Source organism: Arachis ipaensis, chromosome B3 (genome assembly GCF_059453495.1).
Source record: "Arachis ipaensis isolate K30076 ecotype BB chromosome B3, ASM5945349v1, whole genome shotgun sequence".
In the NCBI taxonomy this organism is placed as follows: Eukaryota; Viridiplantae; Streptophyta; class Magnoliopsida; order Fabales; family Fabaceae; genus Arachis; species Arachis ipaensis.
In genome coordinates, this window is record NC_142438.1 from 128,104,644 (window position 1) to 128,124,027 (window position 19,384).

General features: G+C 37.5%; 2 protein-coding genes across 6 annotated transcripts in view; both read left to right on the plus strand.

The window, feature by feature from the left end:
• LOC107631143 (RNA cytidine acetyltransferase 1) overlaps nucleotides 1-19,384 on the plus strand; it is a 568,507-nt gene that overhangs the window by 488,158 nt on the left and 60,965 nt on the right. The gene's annotated exons all lie outside the window — the stretch shown is intronic.
• LOC107631144 (spatacsin carboxy-terminus protein) lies at nucleotides 185-19,253 on the plus strand. Of its 5 annotated transcripts, none has more exons than XM_088508040.1 (26): nucleotides 185-433; nucleotides 956-1,137; nucleotides 1,251-3,401; nucleotides 3,701-3,776; nucleotides 5,046-5,184; nucleotides 5,711-5,966; nucleotides 6,109-6,537; nucleotides 6,602-6,787; nucleotides 6,906-7,199; nucleotides 7,849-8,463; nucleotides 9,166-9,562; nucleotides 9,687-9,814; nucleotides 10,313-10,483; nucleotides 10,696-10,896; nucleotides 11,410-11,958; nucleotides 12,069-12,128; nucleotides 12,227-12,537; nucleotides 12,937-13,369; nucleotides 13,763-14,230; nucleotides 14,620-14,736; nucleotides 14,828-14,949; nucleotides 15,023-15,734; nucleotides 15,909-16,163; nucleotides 16,426-16,608; nucleotides 16,904-17,245; nucleotides 17,972-19,253. In XM_088508040.1, the coding sequence occupies exons 5-26, from the start codon at nucleotides 5,054-5,056 to the stop codon at nucleotides 18,719-18,721; spliced, it is 7,110 nt and encodes a 2,369-aa protein (XP_088364166.1). In that variant the 5' UTR covers nucleotides 185-433; nucleotides 956-1,137; nucleotides 1,251-3,401; nucleotides 3,701-3,776; nucleotides 5,046-5,053; the 3' UTR covers nucleotides 18,722-19,253. The 5 variants fall into 5 exon arrangements, with proteins under 5 accessions (XP_088364166.1, XP_020975003.1, XP_020975002.1 ...); XM_021119344.2 differs by having other exon boundaries at nucleotides 190-433; nucleotides 962-1,137; nucleotides 5,062-5,184; nucleotides 6,061-6,537; XM_021119343.2 differs by having other exon boundaries at nucleotides 199-433; nucleotides 5,062-5,184; nucleotides 6,061-6,537.

Consider the following 19,384-nt stretch of genomic DNA (forward strand, 5'->3'; position numbering starts at 1 on the left):
CTCTATAAAACAAAAAAATTTAATATTTTTTTTGTTCGAGACCTCATTTGGTTCGAAAAATTTAGGCCGGCCGGATATTCACTCTATCTTTAATTAATTACAGTCAGTGAATTAAAAGAAAAGGACAATAAAAGATTAAAAGTGAGAAAATTAATTAGAAAAAGGGAGAAAAAATGAAAATGGTGAAACGAAAAAGCTGTTAAGTGAGTGGGATCGAGCAGCGAAGGAAGAAAAAGAATAGCAGAGACAGAAAGAGAGAGAGAGAGCAAGAAGCCAAGAACGCACGCACCTCTTTTCTTGTTCTCAGTTACTCTTCTCTATCATCATCGTCGTCGTCAACCCTCTCTATCGGAGCGTGCACACACGCGCACACACACGATACCTCTCACTCTGTATCCATGCATCCATCTTCTTAATCGTCGCCCCAATCCAGGTTCTCTATCCATTCTTCTTATTTTCATTTCCTTTGTGCAAATTCGAATTTCACTGCTGCTCTTCAATTCTCATGTTCAGTTCTCTCTGATTATACTTTATTTATATTTTCTTTTGGATTTTTTAAAGATTATAATCGTTTAGTTTCAATTGATTGAATCCTGACTGGTTTCGAGGTTCCGCATGTACCAGATTGCACTGCTCGATTCAACTTGCGATTTTGGTTATTTGCATGAATAAATTAAATAAAATTGAAAACAGACTTAGATAGTTAAGTCTTAACACCATCTTGCGTGTTATAGAGAATTGGAAAAAAATAACTTAATTTACGCTTATCGAAGTTTCTTGGCGTTGCAAGTCTTGTTAGATCATTATGATGGTCTTAGGAATACTGATGTTGACCGTGAAAACTGTTTGCAGTTTTATTTAAGTGTAGTTATCAGTTATCGTTACTTCTTAACTTTTGTTTTTGTTTAATTGTGATTCTTTTCCCCTTTTATTGAATCGTGTTTGGTTGAATCAGGAGCAGAATGGGTATGCCCATGGGCAGTGATGATCCTGCTATACTTAAGTTACATAAGTGGGAACCTTCCGATATTCCACTTGCGCTTTCGGAATTTCGTGAGGCTTTTCTTTCTCCCACAAGAGAGATACTGCTTTTGCATTCTTATGAAAAAGAAGCTCTTTTGCTTCCGCTGATAAAAGGTGATTGCTATTTTCGTTTTTGTTGATTTAAGTTCTGTAGTGGTCACACAGATGTTTCTGATTTGTGTTGTTAAGCTGTTGCGGTATATGCATTTGCTTTCCTTTTTATGCAGGAGAATTACATTCTAGTGCTCCGGAAAGTGGCCATGACAATGATAATCACAGTCCAGGTTCATCGACTCTTTCCTCCCAGGCATTCACTAGGCCTAGTATATCAGATTTGGTGAATGATTTACCTTGCACTTCAGGATCAGAAATCAACATTGATACTGATCCTGCTCAATTTAAGTGTCCAAGGTCCAAAAGTTACCCATTTATTAGTGATGTGAGCTCGTTGGCATGGGCACGTTGTGGAGACAGCTATGATCAGCACAGTGATGCTTCATTTAGAGAATTTCTATTTGTGTCCGGAAGACGTGGGGTGTCCATCCATGCTTTTCCCAAACTGAACAAAACCAGAGGAATTGCTCAAGCTGCAGTAGAGGGGAACTTTAGCCAAGGCAGGTGGGTGGAATGGGGGCCTGTTGCTACATTAGCTCAAAACATAGAAGTAGGAGAGTCTTCCAGACTGAGTGATGAAGGTCAGACTATAAATGGTATTGTTGGAGATAGTGGAGTTGAACTACCGAGAGGTCCTGCTGCTAAGAGATACTTGGAGTCGTTTTTCACTAAAGTTGATACTACTGGATTAGATGGTAGTATCTGGAGCAAGTTCCCTAAGAATACAGAATTTCCTTGCTCTGCAGAAGTGGTTTCATTTAACATATTTGATGGAGGTGATGTGTCTAACCAGTCAAGCTTGAGCTTGTGTGGAGATGATTCTAATTCTGATTGTTTTTCTAGTGTATTTGGTATTGAGGTTAATGGTTTCTATGAATGCCCAAGAGTGTTCTCAAGTGCTTCATATTGCTTGGTTGGGCTCTTTTTTACGTTACCGCATGATTTGTCTGGAAACATTAATGATGCAATTCAAGGAGGCAGGATAAGAAATTTACTTCTTGTAGCTAGGTTAGACTATTGGGGTATTCAGTGGGTTTCAATAGTGAAGCTAGATGAAAGAATAAACATAAGTCTGGCAAATAAGTGGATGGATTTTCAGTTTTCTGATGATCTCCTTGTTTGTCTTAGTTCTTCTGGCTTGATTGCTCTCTATGGTGCATTGTCTGGTGAACTTGTGACACAATTAAATGTTTCACATGCTTGTGGACTTAACCCTCATTTTGATATGAAAGGGTCAGAAAAGTTTTCCTTGAGTGATGGTACAGATATTAAGCAAGAGTGTGACATTAAGGCTAAGTTGTCTGATCAGCATAGTGGTTCTTTTAGGAGGTCATTCAAAAGGTTCGTTGTTGCTTCACATACCTCCCTTTTAGCTGTGGTTGATGAATGCGGTGTGATCTATGTGATTTCCTTGGGTGATTATGTGCCTGACAAGAACTATTCATATGAGAAGTTGCTTCCATATGGTCAGCAATTTGGGCTTGGAATGTTGGTTGGTTGGGGAGTTGGTGGGTATGATATAAATCGCAAAGTGGTATACTCTAATTCTTCTGGCAATGCTCGTTCTAGTGATTTGAACATGAAAAGTGAAGTGGTTTCTTTCCCAGACAAAGCTGTGGCGGCCAATGTGCTTCAGCAAATTCATGACTGCACATTTAAAGAAAAGACAGACTTGTTTGGCTCCTATTCAAGTGGATTTTCTGCTGCTGCTAAAAATGATAACAAGTTTCATGGTTCTGATTTGAATTCACTTGTTATGAGAACAATATTCCTTCCTGGTTTTAGAGTCTCTGGGGATGATTCCATTTGTTTTTCTCCTCTGGGATTTACGATTCTCTCTAGAAATAATTATGCACAAAATCAAAGAGGTTCTCTGCTTGTCCATTTTAATCTGCAAGTGAAGTTAGATGTTCATGATGACAACTTCATAGGTAGTAAATATGATGTGTGCCACTTTAATGGAAAAGAAGAAGCTATTATTGGAGAAGCACTTGGATGCATTTTCCAAGGTTCTTTATATATAGTGAAGGAAGCTGGTCTATCAGTGTATCTTCCCTCCATTTCAATTTCAACAAATTTTCTTCCTACTGAGCACATTGGTTATTGCCCATCAAGTAAGGGTTTAGGGATTTCAGACATAATAAAGGACAATGTGGAAACAAAAGAAACAATGAATAGGTTTTCTCCTTGGAAAGTTGAAATTTTGGACAGAGTTCTTCTGTATGAAGGCACTGAAGAGGCACATCGATTGTGTTCAGAAAATGGTGAGTGTTACGAAAACCAAAAAGAAAAGGATAATTCATTTTAGCCTCCCATGATGCTTTGCATGTAAAAGAGAGAGAGAGAGAGTAAGGGGGGATGTATCTGTGTGTTCTTTTACTGTTGAAACCATATGGTTTTCTGTTAAATTAGAATAACCCTGATTAGAGTAAAATAAACTTTGGATGGGATATTTATTTCTTTTATTTTTCGAAGTTTGGATAAGGTTTGTATAATAGGGTGGTGGTTAGAATTTCTTAAACATAGTTTTAGCTTCATTATTATTTATTTCCTTCTTTTTCAGGATGGGATGTCAAAGTTTCTCGCATTCGTCAGTTACAAATAGCACTGGACTACTTGAAATTTGATGAAATAGAAAGGTAAGTAGGCGAAAGTTTAGACATTGATCTAATAGGCATAGTATATTTTGAATTTGTAGTTTTGAGTTATGATATGTTGCATGTGTTCATGGATGCTTTGCGCAGCACTATTTCAAGGTGGGATAGTGCTTTGCAGAAATGTAGGAAATATTCTAGGGTGGACATTTATGCTATTTCAGTGCCTGCATTATAATTTAGTATTTTATCTGTGGTGGCAATTCACATGGACAGATGATGGGTCAAAAGGTTGGTCAGGTGCGGGGCGGCACAGTGGATTAGATGTCATTTTGTTTTTCAGGTGGTTTGACGTTGACCAAAGGCATGAAGGTTGTGTTACTTGGGAATGTAGTGTGCATAAACTTGGTCTGGGAAGCTAAATGGCTATGGAGCTTTCCTCTAGAGAGGACTTAATTATAGCACTGGGTTTTTTCAGACTTTAGAATTAGTATGGATGGATAACCAAATGGGTGGGGTACAATGGTGTGACCACTGCTGTTTGAAAATATGATTTGTTTTTTTGTTTTAGGTACAATATAATATGTATTTTTAACTCGTACATAAACACGGAATATAAAGTCCTCTCTCGGTAAGGAGCTAGCTTACTTATAATAAATATCTACATGTTCTTGAAGCATTTTTCGAATCTTTCAACATCTTGATTCTCACCTTTTGTTACACTAAGAGGGTTTGGACTATAGACGAGGCTATCTGGAAATTTAGAAGTCGAAGGATGGTCAGGTCTGCTGCCTGGACAGAAGTACTGAGTAGGATGAATTATAAGTAATATGCTGGATATTTGTAGGCTTCTTGGTGCAGCTATTTCTTGTAATTGTGCTATATGCAGCTTGGGTTCAGAAATATAATGCTTTTTGGTGCAAAATACAATTTTCATTGACAAGCAAGGTTTGTAGGATAAGATTAGCTGTTTGACTTCTTTTGGTGTAAAGCACATGATCTTTACAAAGGAATTTTCTCCTCCAATATGTTGAGAGATTTAAAAGCTTTGCTTCATTGGTATACTCTTGTTTGGTCTCGTTTAGTCTCGTTTCTTATCGTTATGTATACTTCTTTTCATGTTGATAAAATTCCTCTTTATTATAAAAGAAAACTTTGTTGTTGGAGTACATTGGTTTACATTGAATTATATTGTCGTGCATTAAACTGTTTCAGTAATAGTGAAGTTCGAGTTGAGATGGATTACATCGCTGTGCTTATGTAATATTAGCGTTTTTTAACAGCAAAAATTATCTAATGAAATTCACTTTCCAGTTTTATTGATGAACAGATCTTTGGAAATGCTTGTGGATGTGAATCTAGCAGAAGAGGGGATTTTGAGGTTGCTCTTTGCTGCAGTTTTTCTCATTGTTAACAAAAATGGAAATGATAGCGAAACTTCTGCTGCTTCAAGGTAAATTTATTTGCATGTTGCAACTCTTAGCTTTGTTATGAATCATTCATAATTTATTATATAAACCTATTTGCTAATTGTAAGACATGATGTCATCTGTGTTAAATATATAGAGTAGAGGTCTATTCTGGCATTCTAATTATATATGTGACATCACATTGGTCTTTTAGCTTTTGTTTAGTTTCCTTCAGATGGCTATCTTTACGGATTTTTTGTATAAAAAAGTTGTAAGAGTGTTTCAGAATTTTGGAACTACTTGAATTTCCTTATGGCTAGTTTGTTTAGGACAGCTACATTGGATGAGAAAACTGAAATTAGGTGAGTTTTGAAGGTCCCTTTAGGAATTAACCAAGTTCTTTTTCTTATTCATATTCTTTCAGATTTGTTGTGCTTTCTCCTTTAGTACAGTACATTTGAAAGGAGAAAATAAATTGTTAGAAAAATTAGTGGATATTACTCAACCTTTTTGAGTTATAGGTTTTTTCATCTGATTTATGATATCTCGTTTCTTGTGGTGAACATTTAGGCTTCTTGCACTGGCTACTTCCTTTGCAACCAGGATGCTTCGTAAATATGGAATGATACAACATAAAAGAGATATGATCATTGCAGAGGGCTTTAACAAAACAGAATTACTCTCTCTTCCCCCTATTGAACCAGTTAAACTGCAAGCAGAAGTGGATTTTGCTCGAAAACTTCGTGAGATGGCTCATTTCTTGGAGATCATACGCAACCTGCAATGTAGGCTTAGATCGAAATTCCAAAGGGCCAGTCAAGGATTGGTATGGTTTTGAATGATTCTGTTTCTTGGATTACTATTTAAATTGATTGCATTGTTTCTCCTGAAAATTAGTACTATCTTGTTGCTAATTACAGGCTACTATCGGAGAAGAGTCATCTTTAATTTGTACTGATATGTTGCAGGAAGAATCCCAACTTTCAGTTCATGCTTCAGATTTAGTGTCATTGGACATGTTGAACCAAAATGAGCTTTCCTTACCTCTACCTGCTCCTGGTAGTGACAACAACGAAAACCTTGCACTAGTGCCTGTTGATTCAAAATCTCCTTTGGTCTCGGAAGAGTTTGGTGAAGTATCCCCTTTAGGAGGAAATTCTGAAAAGAAAGTTTTGCCTGTGGAAAATCCGAAAGAGATGATGGCACGCTGGAATGTAGATAATCTGGACCTTAAAAATGTGGTTAAAGATGCTCTGCTCTCTGGTCGTCTGCCTTTGGCAGTACTTAAACTGCATCTTCATCAATCGGAAAATTTTGTTGCTGGCAAAGAGCCTCATGATACTTTCACTGAAGTCCGTGATATTGGCAGAGCTGTTGCTTATGACTTATTTTTGAAGGTAGTTATTTTACTCTCGTTAGCTTTCATAAAAAAATAATGTGACTAATACTATGATTACACAGGGTGAAACTGAGCTTGCTGTTTCAACACTTCAAAGACTTGGAGAGAACATCGAATCCTGTCTCAAGCAACTTTTGTTTGGCACTGTAAGGAGATCTTTGCGGGCCCAGATTGCTGAGGAATTGAAAAGATATGGTTATCTAGGACCATATGAGTGGAAGATATTGGAAGATATGTCATTGATTGAGGTATGTGGAATTTATGCCTTATTTTGTGCTCAAGTGTAGTTAACTAATCGATAGAGGAATTTGCATTATCTAAGACTTGCAATCTTATTCGTTCCTTCCCGTGCATGTGTGTGAGAAGAGTCTTTATCCTAGCAGCAGTTTCTGGAAAACATATCATGGGCGGCTAAGAGAGAATGGTACTTCATCAGAGTCTGTTTTGCCGATGGAAAATAGACTACAGCTCTTGCATAACCATTCATTTGATAGCCTTGTCATTGAATGTGGGGAGATTGATGGAATTGTCTTGGACTCATGGATGAATATCAATGGAAGTACATCTTCTGTAGAAGTTGATGAAGATGAGGCTCATGTTGGATATTGGGCTGCTGCTGCTATCTGGTTTGATACCTGGGAGCAAAGAACCATTGATCGTGTAAGTTGATTCTGTGCGTTCATGTCTGTATTGATGATATATATTTTTACACTGAATTTTGATGACACCAAAGATGATGGTCACATGTTCCCCCTTGAATACACTTTTTTGTTGGGTTCTAAACCAATTTTCTTGTCAATTTACATTTACTTATTGAAAGAAAGACTGGGGTGAATGTCTCATACAAGTTCTTAGAAATTGGACTCTTATGCCTAGTTGGAAGTTTGCTATGATATACTGCATCACATAGAACTTCTCATTTGTCCATTTGTCTCTTCAAGTTTGAGTACTCAACTCCAACCTGTACATTGTAAGATTTCCTTTCGAATTCTTGAAAGTTGCTTTGGTTTGAACTTCTCATAAAAAATATTTCTTGATCCATTCACTAGCTTTGCCCTAGGTATTTTGGGTTATTAACCTAATGTTGGGGATATTGGCTTTGGTTTGTAGCTTAGCTAATGAGTGTTGAAGGGGATTGCTGTTACTGATTTACAGAGGGACTAGGCTGCTATTGCTCACTGCTTGCTGCTAGTCTTTCTTAATATTTTGTTTTTTCGTTAGAAGTGAAATAAATCTGTATACCTTCTAAACACGAAAACTCTTCCTTTTCAGTTACTCTTGCATTATTTATTCATCTTTGTGTTTACAGATGATATTGAATCAATCATCTCCTTCGGGAATATCTTTACTGTGGGAATCACAACTTGAATATCATGGGGGTCGCAATAATTGGAAAGAAGTATCTGAACTGTTGGACATGATACCGGCATATGCCATATCTGCTGGAAGCCTTCAACTCAATTTGGATGTTTTGCAAACTACTTCGTCTTTAGGATGCAATATGAAGGCTTCTAATTACGGAAGTTTCTTAGGCTCTCTTGAAGAATTGGATTCTGTATGCATGGAAGTGCCAGATATCCAAATATATCAGTTTTCACCTGATATTTGCTCTGGGTGGTTGAGAATGCTCATGCAGGAAAAGCTTGCAAAAAGATTTATATTTTTGAAAGAATATTGGGAAGGAACAATGGAGATGGTTGCTCTTTTGGCTCGGGCAGGTTTCGTATCTGATCAAGATAAGATTTTGTTGGACAATGATCTTATTGAGACCTTATCAGATAGAGATGGAACTGTACATGCTATGCATAAAATATTTGTGCATCACTGTGCACAATATAATTTGCCAAGTCTTTTGGACCTTTACCTTGATTGTCATAGTTTGGTCCTTGATCGTGATTCCCTTCTTGCATTACAGGAAACTGCAGTAAGTTTCGTAGTTTCCATTGAGTGTTATTGTAATTTGGTTTGATCAATTCTAATTGTTTGTTCTCTCATTCTTTCTTCAAATTACTACGCTAGTATGAGCTAGGTTCTGTTGTTTTACACTATAGTGAACTCATTCAGATGTGGTGTAAAATGTTTACAAGGAATATGGAGGATAAGGCATGCTTAGTAACAGAAAAGTAAAATAAAACCCAAGACAATAAGTCTCTATCTCAATTAATATCCTTACATTTAAGAGGCTTTATTATGGAGATTTCTGTGGAAGTTTTCTGCAATATCCCTTATTCACTATTATTTTCTTCATTAAGTTAAGCATCTTTAAAACTTCTAGAAGTATGTAATTCTGTTCCATGTTTACTCTTTTCTTCCTATTCATGAGAGGTAATCTCTAGTGTGTGCAATACCAAGAGATCTCTTGCTAGCACTACCTCTCAAATCCTTATACTTTTCTTCATTTGCCGAGCTGTTATTTGCATAGAGATTTGCATTTCAAGCCTTTTGTAGCGTCTGTTATTCTTTTTATCAATATGCCTTTCATGTAATTATGCTTCTTGTTTCCCCCTTGTGGCTACGATGCATACATTGTTCTTATACTTAAAGGTTTGTCCTTTGTGGTGAAGTGTCTTATAACGTTCTTTTATCTATTGCTTGTTGATGCTTAATACATTGCATCTAAAAACAGGTTGATTGTCAATGGGCAAAATGGCTGCTCTTATCAAGAGTTAAGGGGTGTGAGTACGAGGCTTCACTTGCTAATGCTCGCTCAATTATGTCACAAAATTTGGTTCCTGGAAGTGGCCTCAGTGTTATGGATTTAGATGAAATAATTCGAACTGTTGATGACATTGCTGAAGGAGGGGGAGAAATGGCAGCTCTAGCAACCCTGATGCATGCTGCTTTGCCAATTCAAAGCTGTTTGAATAGTGGTGGTGTAAATATGCATATCAATTCCTCTGCCCAGTGCACATTGGAGAATCTTAGGCCAACTTTGCTACGGTTCCCAACATTGTGGCGCACGCTTGTAGGAGCATGTCTTGGACAAGATACAATGAGCTTGTTGGTTCCTAAAGCAAAAACTGGTTAGCCATTAACCTCATTTGTTGGGTAACTCCTGCCCCAACCCCTTATCCTCAGTTTCATTGGCACTTAAGCTAACTTTTTTCTCTTTTGCATCAATTTGCCTATCACAATTTTGTAATACAGCTTTATCAGATTATCTTAGTTGGCGTGATGACAATTTTTTCTCTACTGGACGTGATACTTCACTTCTACAAATGCTTCCATGCTGGTTTCCTAAGCCCATTCGGAGATTAATACAACTTTATGTGCAGGTAAATTTTGCTTTCCTTTTTGAATGACTGAATTCCTTTGCAATCTTCTCTACAATATTTTGTCTTAATTCAATTCATGTTATACCTGTCTGGTGTTGTTTCCTTTAAGAATACCGTTTGTTTTACATGTCCTTTCAGTGATTGGCAGACAGCTTCATTACTGATCTTCTGTTCTCTCTTAGTTTGTTTATTCATGTGTCGTATGGTGAAAGAGAAAAACAGAGAACTATATTTATTTGAGGAGTAAATTTTCACTGTCGAACCATGTATAGACAGTCAATATTAGAAGTTATTAAATTAAAGGTCGCATGATGTGGCAAAAAATCTCATGGCTCTATATTTTAAATATTAATTTTGAACATTCATGTCAAGTCTAATAGTCAAGATTTACTCCTTTGACGGTCAGTTAACTCCTCTTCATGTAGTTTGAACTTTGAATGTTCTTGTATACAAACACAGTTATGGAACCCAAGTTATCTAGGTTTGGTTATATTACAGGGTCCTATTGGATGCCAATCCTTTTCAGGGTTTCCTACTGGGGAAACTTTGCTACACAGAGACATTGATTTATTCATAAATGCTGATGTACATGCTGAGATAAGTGCAATTTCTTGGGAGGCAACTATCCAAAGACACATTGAGGAAGAACTACATGGCCCTTTACTCGAGGTATGTACATTGATTGCTTCTTTTTCTACTTTGTATATCTTCTAGTTGTTCTTTTTTCTCGAATTACCTTTCCCAATATTATGTGCTATTATCCTCCTATATTTCTTGCTACAAGAATGTTAACAGCTTCCAACAACGCTCCTCTTCACCATTATCATTCAGTAATTGGATAATGTTGTTTTGTATATCAAGAATTCTGATCAAATTTTCAGGAAAATGGCCTTGGACTTGAGCACCATTTGCACCGTGGACGTGCTTTGGCAGCTTTCAACCAGATCCTTGGCCATAGAGTTCAAAATATGAAGTCTGAAGAGGAGGCCGGTGCTTCAGCTCATGGACAAGCAAGCATTCAATTAGATGTCCAGACTATTCTTTCACCACTTGAGCAAAGTGAAGAGACTCTGCTTTCATCTGTATGTTTTTCTCCTTGCTTTCTTCTTTTGAAAAAAACAAATTGGGTTATGTACTTTACCTGAGGCAAAATTGAAATAAATCAGTGCATTGAGCATTGTTGAAAAAAAAAAAATTAATACAAAAAACTTCACTTGATAAGTAGAAATTTGATTGACATCACTCCGAAGTCATGCTTCAAATGAATCTATTTGTCTAAATCCAGTTCAATCTAAAAGCTTAAAGCAGCTATTACATGAAAAACATCCTTCTGCAAGTGTCCTTTGAGCTTTAAGCATGGGTAGGATAATCCACTTTACCTTGTGCCAACATTTGATTTGATTATGAAGAATGGGGATTGGAAAGATTTTTCACCTTAGAGTTTTCTCGTGATTTATGTTTGACAACCTGCAAAACAGTCTTAATATATTTTGCACTAGATCATATAAACTGCTTTTTATATGATTTTACCAAAAAGATGGTTCTCATAGAAATTTTAAATGATAAACTTAAAATTGTGCTGCTTGAATTGTCAGGTTTTGCCAATTGCTATTATGCATTTTGAGGATTCTATGCTTGTTGCCTCATGCACTTTTCTTCTGGAGCTATGTGGTCTGTCAGCCAGCATGTTGCGCACTGATATTGCTGTGCTAAAGCGAATTTCTTCTTTCTACACATTAAGTGAAGATAATGAAAATCTCAGGCAATTATCACCCAAGGGATCTATGTTTCATGCAAGATCCCATGAAGGTGACTTGACTGAGTCTCTTGCTCGAGCCTTAGCTGATGAATATTTGCACAAGGATTCTGCAGTAAATTCTACTGGGAATGGAGCTTCAGGTAGACAACCTTCTCGGGCTCTTATGCTTGTCTTGAACCATTTGGAAAAAGCAAGCCTTCCGCTGATTATAGATGGAAATACATATGGGTCTTGGCTGCTAACTGGAAATGGTGATGGAGCACAGTTAAGGTCTGAACGAAAGGCTGCTAGCCAGCGCTGGAGTTTGGTAACAAATTTTTGTAGGATGCATCAGCTTCCCCTAAGTACAAAGTATCTTGCTTTATTAGCTAGAGATAATGACTGGGTATGTAGCTACTTCTCTTCCCCCCACCCTGAAAATACATTTTTCCTTTTTTTTTTTAATTTTACTTGAACTGTAATGGTATGGTATGATTTATCTTTTGCTCTTGTCAGGTTGAATTTTTGTCTGAAGGTCAGATTGGGGGATATTCTTTTGATACAGTGGTCCAAGTGGTGAGTCTTGCTTCCTGCTCTAGTTCATGTCAAAAAGTTTGAATGGATAAGTTATGTTATAGTGAAGATTTCAACCTCTGTTCTTGTTTCAATGCTAGGCATCAAAGGAGTTTAGTGATCCACGTCTGAGACTTCATATGATGACAGTTTTGAGAGCAATGCAATCAAAGAAAAAGGCAACCTCACCAGAGAAAGGTGATGAAACAACCTTTCCTAATGAAAACATGTGTGTTCCAGTTGAACTCTTCCAGATATTAGCAGAATGTGAAAAACACAAAGGTCCTGGAGAAGCTCTCTTGACAAAAGCAAAAGAGTTGTCCTGGTCAATTTTGGCAATGGTGGCTTCATGTTTCCCTGATGTCTCACCATTGTCATGCCTGACAGTTTGGTTGGAAATTACTGCAGCAAGGTGACTGGAATTGTCTTTTAAGTAATTAATGTTTTCACGTTCATAATTATATTCATGTGATTTTCATCATGATGTATTTTTATAATGTTCTGCATTTCTTCTGTGAGTAGGTTGCAGTCCTGCACTATTTAGTCCTACTCTGACTAATCTGAAATTGTTTATTTTGAATACATATATGATGAAATCGATGCTCTATATGTTTTCGATCTTTAAAGAGAAAAATCATGCCTATGCTTATTGACATTGTGTCCATTTTTTGAAATACCTGATAAAGCAATAACATTTTTTAGCCAGCTCCACCTAGTGGAATATCCATGTGCAGCACATGCATACTCAAACATGTGCTGAAACTAGAAACTAATTCAATGATTCAAACTCATTATCTATATCTATGGACAGAGAAACTTCATCGATCAAGGTGCATAATATTGCTTCCCAGATTGCAGATAATGTTGGAGCAGCTGTAAATGCAACCAATTCCTTGCCTGTAGGTGATAGAGTTCTTACGTTTCATTACAATAGGCAGAGTCCCAAGCGTCGACGGTTAATAACACCCATTACAGTCGACTCATCTACTTCTGTAATATCTGAGATCTCAAGTACTTCTATGGGTCCAAAAATATTTGATTCCCAAGGTAAGTCTATCGAGAATGAAAGAGATGTAGGACAGACGGGAGGTATAATTGTTGCAAGTGAATCCAATGAAAGGCCAGCTTCTCTTTCCAAGATGGTTGCAGTGCTTTGTGAACAACAATTGTTCTTGCCTTTGCTAAGGGCATTCGAGATGTTCCTTCCATCATGTCCATTGCTGCCATTCATTCGTGCCCTTCAGGTAAGCTAGCTAATCCAAAATGCTTCTGATTCATGTAGTGATGTATAGTGGAGACTGGAGAATTCTATTCTGTCTGTGTGTGCTATCATTGGGCAAGTGCTATCAAAATTCTTGGTAATGATGATGCAGTTCTTTATACTTGTGGCTTGACCCTCTTTCTCTCATGTTGTTCCTTTTGCCATATTTAATTTAAAAAAAAATGATTAAAGAGAAAGACTATCATACAAAGAAAGAGGGCAAGAAATCCTGTCTAGAAAGCATTGGATGCTTTGACTGGCATTTTGCATCTTAATTGGATTTGTGCATTGGATTAGGCCTTTTGTATCCGGCATTAGTTTTTTTTTTTCCTTTTGGATATCTTCCGTGCAATACTGATATCCCCTCTTTGGTCAGGCATTTTCACAAATGCGCCTCTCAGAAGCTTCTGCTCATTTGGGTTCCTTTTCAGCACGAATTAAAGAGGAACCGATGTACTCACAGGCAAATGTGGGACGAGAAGGACAGATTGGAACATCATGGATTAGTTCTACAGCTTCAAAAGCTGCTGATGCAGTGCTTTCAACTTGCCCCTCTCCGTATGAGAAAAGATGCTTAATGCAACTTCTTGCCTCCACTGACATTGGTGATGGTGGACTTGCTGCGGCGCACTACCGAAGGGCTTATTGGAAAATTAATTTAGCAGAACCTATGCTTCGTAAAGATAATGTGTTGCATTTTGATAATGAAACTGCAGATGATGCTTCACTGTTGTCTGCACTAGAAAATAATAGGCAGTGGGAGCAAGCAAGGAACTGGGCCAAGCAGTTGGAGGCCAGTGGAACCCCCTGGAAATCTTCATTGCATCATGTCACTGAGTCTCAGGTAGTATTTATAATTGAAAACCTGCTTGTGACATTCTACAGTTCTTACAAACTGTGACCTCAATTTTGGGGAAGTCTTGAACCAATCTTAAAATCTTCATGTTTATGTTTACAAATTTCACTATTTAATGACTACTTGAACAGCTATTTGGGTTCATAGATAATTTGTAGGCTGAATTAACTTAACATTTGCTCTAAGTATGAGCTCCAATGGAGCTTTATTATTATTATTATTATTATTATTATTATTATTATTATTATTATTATTGTTGTTGTTGTTGTTGTTGTTGTTGTTGTTACCGTGATGAATAGTGGCAATTTGTGTCATATTTTTGCAAATATGTCTCACCTCTTTTCCTCAACTTTCTTTGCCCCTTATACAAATTCTAGGCTGAATCTATGGTAGCCGAGTGGAAGGAGTTTCTTTGGGACGTGCCAGAAGAGAGGGTTGCTTTATGGAGCCACTGTCACACACTATTCATCAGATACTCCTTCCCTTCTCTTCAAGTGTGTTTGGTTTCTAGTACCTGTTGTAAAGTTCAATTAAACATATATGCTACGTTTTTTCTTAATGTTTATATCCATTTAATGATTGTAGGCTGGGTTATTTTTCCTTAAACATGCTGAAGCTGTTGAGAAAGATCTGCCTGCAAGGGAGCTTCATGAAATTTTATTGCTTTCTCTGCAATGGTTGAGTGGGATGATAAGCCTTTCCAGCCCGTATGGAACATATCAGATTTACTTTTTGAACTTCTGTTAATATCTTTACTTATCTTGTTGCTCAATTTTTCAGTGTCTGCCCATTGCATCTTCTGCGTGAAATTGAAACCAAAGTATGGCTTTTAGCGGTTGAATCTGAGAGCCAGGTAAAGAGTGAAGGAGACTTCAATTTTACCTTTTCCGTCAGGGAGAATGCTATCAAGAATGAATCCAGTATTATTGACCGAACTGCAACCATAATAGCAAAGATGGACAACCATATAAATTCAATGAGGAATAGAATTGATAACCAAATCCCTTACAAGAATCAAGTAGTGGATGCTGGCCTCTCAACTACTTTTGGTGGTGGTTCAAAGACAAAAAGAAGGGGCAAAGGATACATGCAATCAAGACGCCCACCTCTTGAAACAGCAGATAAAAGTGCTGATAGTGATGATGGATCTAGTGCCCACTGTTTCAAAAATGAGTTGCAGTTGAATGAAGAGAACCTAAAACTGGAAATGTCATTTTCTAGGTGGGACGAAAGGGTTGGAGCAGCAGAGCTGGAAAGAGCTGTACTATCTTTATTGGAATTTGGGCAAATTACTGCAGCCAAGCAACTGCAATTTAAGTTCTCTCCTGAAGAAATACCATCTGAATTTAAACTTGTAGATGCGGCCTTGAAGCTTGCTGCTATTTCAACTCCTCCCAGCAATGTATCTTTGTCAATGCTTGACGAAGAAGTGCGTTCAGTTATACAAACACATGGTCTACTGAAGGGCAAGCACCATGTGGACCCACTGCAGGTTCTTATCTAACCACCCTCCTCTACCTAAAAATACACACACATACGTGTACGCGCACACGCGTGCACTATTTTTCCTGCTGTATTTTGCCAATTAGTTTCCTTTGAAAAATTTTTAAAGATGTTGACATGATATGTGTATTGATAAAATATTGTGGACATACAATGATGCTAGGTTCTGGAGTCTTTGGTGGCCATTTTTACAGAAGGCAGTGGGCGCGGGTTATGTAAGAGAATAATAGCAGTTATAAAAGCTGCAAACACCTTGGGACTCTCATTTTTTGAGGCGTTCAACAAGCAACCAATTGAACTGCTACAGCTCCTTTCTCTTAAAGCACAGGAGTCATTTGAGGAGGCAAACATGCTGGTGCAGACTCATCCAATGCCAGCGTCAAGCATTGCTCAAATACTTGCAGAATCTTTCCTAAAGGTTTGGTTCTTTATTATCTTCAATTGTGTGCGTGTTTTTCCCCTTTTATGGGTATATTGTCAATGTTGAATATGTTAAAATCTGCTTATTGCCTGTCCCAATGAAGTAAAGAAATTAACCAGGATTTTTGAACTGGCATCATTTTTGGTTGTAGGTTTATTCATATGTCAATGTTGGGTTAAAAAACTGTTTATATATACAATTTGTGTAGATTCTAAGAGTTCATAATACAATATTTCTGTATACAATTTATATTGTTCAGGGTGTGTTGGCTGCACATCGTGGAGGGTATATGGATTCACAAAAGGAAGAAGGACCTGCTCCATTGCTGTGGAGATTTTCAGATTTCTTGAAGTGGGCAGAGCTTTGTCCCTCTGAACCAGAAATTGGGCATGCTTTAATGCGTTTGGTGATTACTGGACAGGAGATACCACATGCTTGTGAGGTATCACAATGATAGTTGTCAGTTGTACATATTTTTACCAGAAACTTGGTACCATTATCAGATGATCGTGTTTTCAACTTTCTGTCCTCTTTCTCCAATAAAATTGTAATTTCCATTAATATCTTTTCAATGCCCCCTTCTTTTACATTGCTATTGTGCTCAGCCTTATTCTTTAAGCAGATAATCATTTTGAAGCTGTAACATGAAGTAAAAATAAAGATTCATTGTTGCAAAGTCACTCCATTATTTTGAAGCTGGCTAACTCGTTCTGCCTGATGAAATTGACATTTTTCAGGTTGAGCTTCTTATTCTGTCCCACCATTTCTACAAGTCATCTGCATGCCTTGATGGAGTTGATGTCCTCGTAGCTCTTGCTGCAACTAGGGTTGATGCTTATGTATTGGAGGGTGATTTTTCATGTTTGGCTCGATTAATAACCGGGGTTGGAAACTTTTATGCTCTCAATTTCATTCTTGGCATTCTCATAGAAAACGGTCAGTTGGATCTTCTGCTCCAGAAGTATTCTGCTGCTGCAGACACCAACACAGGCACTGCTGAGGCTGTCAGAGGATTTCGAATGGCTGTTCTTACATCTTTGAAGCATTTCAACCCTAATGACCTTGATGCATTTGCTATGGTCAGTATTTCCTTCTGTTGGTAAAATGGCAACTGTTACAATGTTGTCAGTGTAGCATATAAATATATATTAATTAATGATTGTATGCTGTAAAGTGCTAACATATAAACTTATATCAAAAGTTGTATAATTGATAACCTTTTGCCTTAGAGGATATTTCCTCTAATGCCTGCCACTTGTATATCCATGATCAAGTTATAAAGCTGGAATACCCTTCTTTTTCTTTTGGTATTCGTCCTGCTTTGTAAGATATGAATACATTTTTGGTCTTGGCATATTCTATAGGTTTAATTACTCTGTTGGTCCCTATAGTTTCGCGAAATTTTCAATTAGCTCCCTATATTTTTTTTCCTTTTAATTGGGTCGTTGCACCAATTTTTTTTTTCAATTGGGTCCCTCTTGGTAGTAATTGGCTTAATTGTATAGGGACCCAATTAAAAAAAAAATTGGTACATGGACTCAAATAAAAGGAAAAAAAAAAGTGTAGAGACTCAATTAAAAAAAAATTTGGTGCAAGGACTCAATTAAAATGAAAAAAAGTATAGGGACTCGATTAAAAAAAGTGCAGCGACTTGAAAGGTGGACAAGTTGCTTTTTTGCAGTTGCTCAGATTCTTTTCTTGTTTCTCTCTTTCTCAAAGTCTGATTTAACATCTTTCAAAGCTCAAGCTAACTTTTGATTAAAAAATGTGTTAATTTATTGATTATGGTTTTGTGCTCTTTATAGGTCTACAGTCATTTTGATATGAAACATGAGACAGCTGCTCTTTTAGAGTCACGAGCACAGCAATCGTGTGAACAGTGGTTCCGCCGCTATGACATGGACCAGAATGAGGATTTATTGGATTCCATGCGCTACTTCATTGAAGCTGCTGAAGTTCACTCTTCCATTGATGCTGGCAACAAAACACGAAGCAATTGTGCACAGGCTTCCCTTCTGTCCTTGCAAATTCGAATGCCTGATTTCCAGTGGCTTAATCTATCAGAAACCAATGCTAGACGAGCTTTGGTTGAGCAATCTCGTTTTCAAGAGGCTTTAATTGTAGCTGAAGCTTATAACCTAAACCAACCAAGTGAGTGGGCTTTAGTACTCTGGAACCAGATGCTCAAACCTGAAGTGATGGAGGAATTTGTGGCAGAGTTCGTTGCAGTTCTACCTCTTCAGCCGTCAATGCTGATTGATTTAGCTAGATTCTATAGAGCTGAAGTGGCTGCCAGAGGGGACCAATCTCATTTCTCTGTCTGGCTTACAGGTGGAGGCTTGCCAGCCGAGTGGGCTAAATATTTAGGAAGATCATTCAGGTGCCTATTGAAACGAACAAGGGACTTGAAGTTGCGGATGCAATTGGCTACACTGGCAACTGGATTTGGTGATGTAATTGATGCATGCAAGGAGGAATTGGATAACGTCCCTGACAATGCGGCACCACTAGTGTTGAGGAAGGGTCATGGGGGAGCTTACCTCCCTTTAATGTAAAACTTTATACTGTTTGGACAAACCACATTGAGCAGGAAGGTGGTTCGACCATGGGCTTCTGCCGATATGAAGTCAGTTAGTGTATTGCTGAAAACATTGAAGGATGCTGAACAGAACAAACCAGAAAAAGCAAAAAAAGGCTGGACAAAATGGAAATTGGATGGTTAGTTGATTGATCAGGCTGAGGTCCTTATACATATCTTTTGGGGTTGAGAATATGATTGATGGTTGTATATTAGGCCAACTGTATCTGTAGCTCATTCTTGTAAGAACCATTCTAGTTTTGTTTTCTCCATTTTTTTAAAAAAGTTGGTTGGGGTCTTAGTGCTCAGGGGGTTTACAGGGTGGAGAGGTAGTTTATTGTCTGTTTTGAGGCCTGTAGAATAGAATGTTCCATTGGTTACCATTTCTCTTCATTTTGGCTCTAAAAGTGTATAGTTGTCATTCTTGTACATCGACATAGAATTCCAGTTAGTGGTTTATTTGGAAAGGAATATTTCGAATTTTCGATCCAACAACCCGTTGGACAAAATTTGTTGGTGAACAGAGCACTGTTTCTTTGTCTTCCCTATCACGACAAAGATATCACCTGTAGGGGGTCACTGCACCGCCTGATCAGTGGTTCGTTACTCATTAAAGTGCTGTATAATACTAGAAAAACTT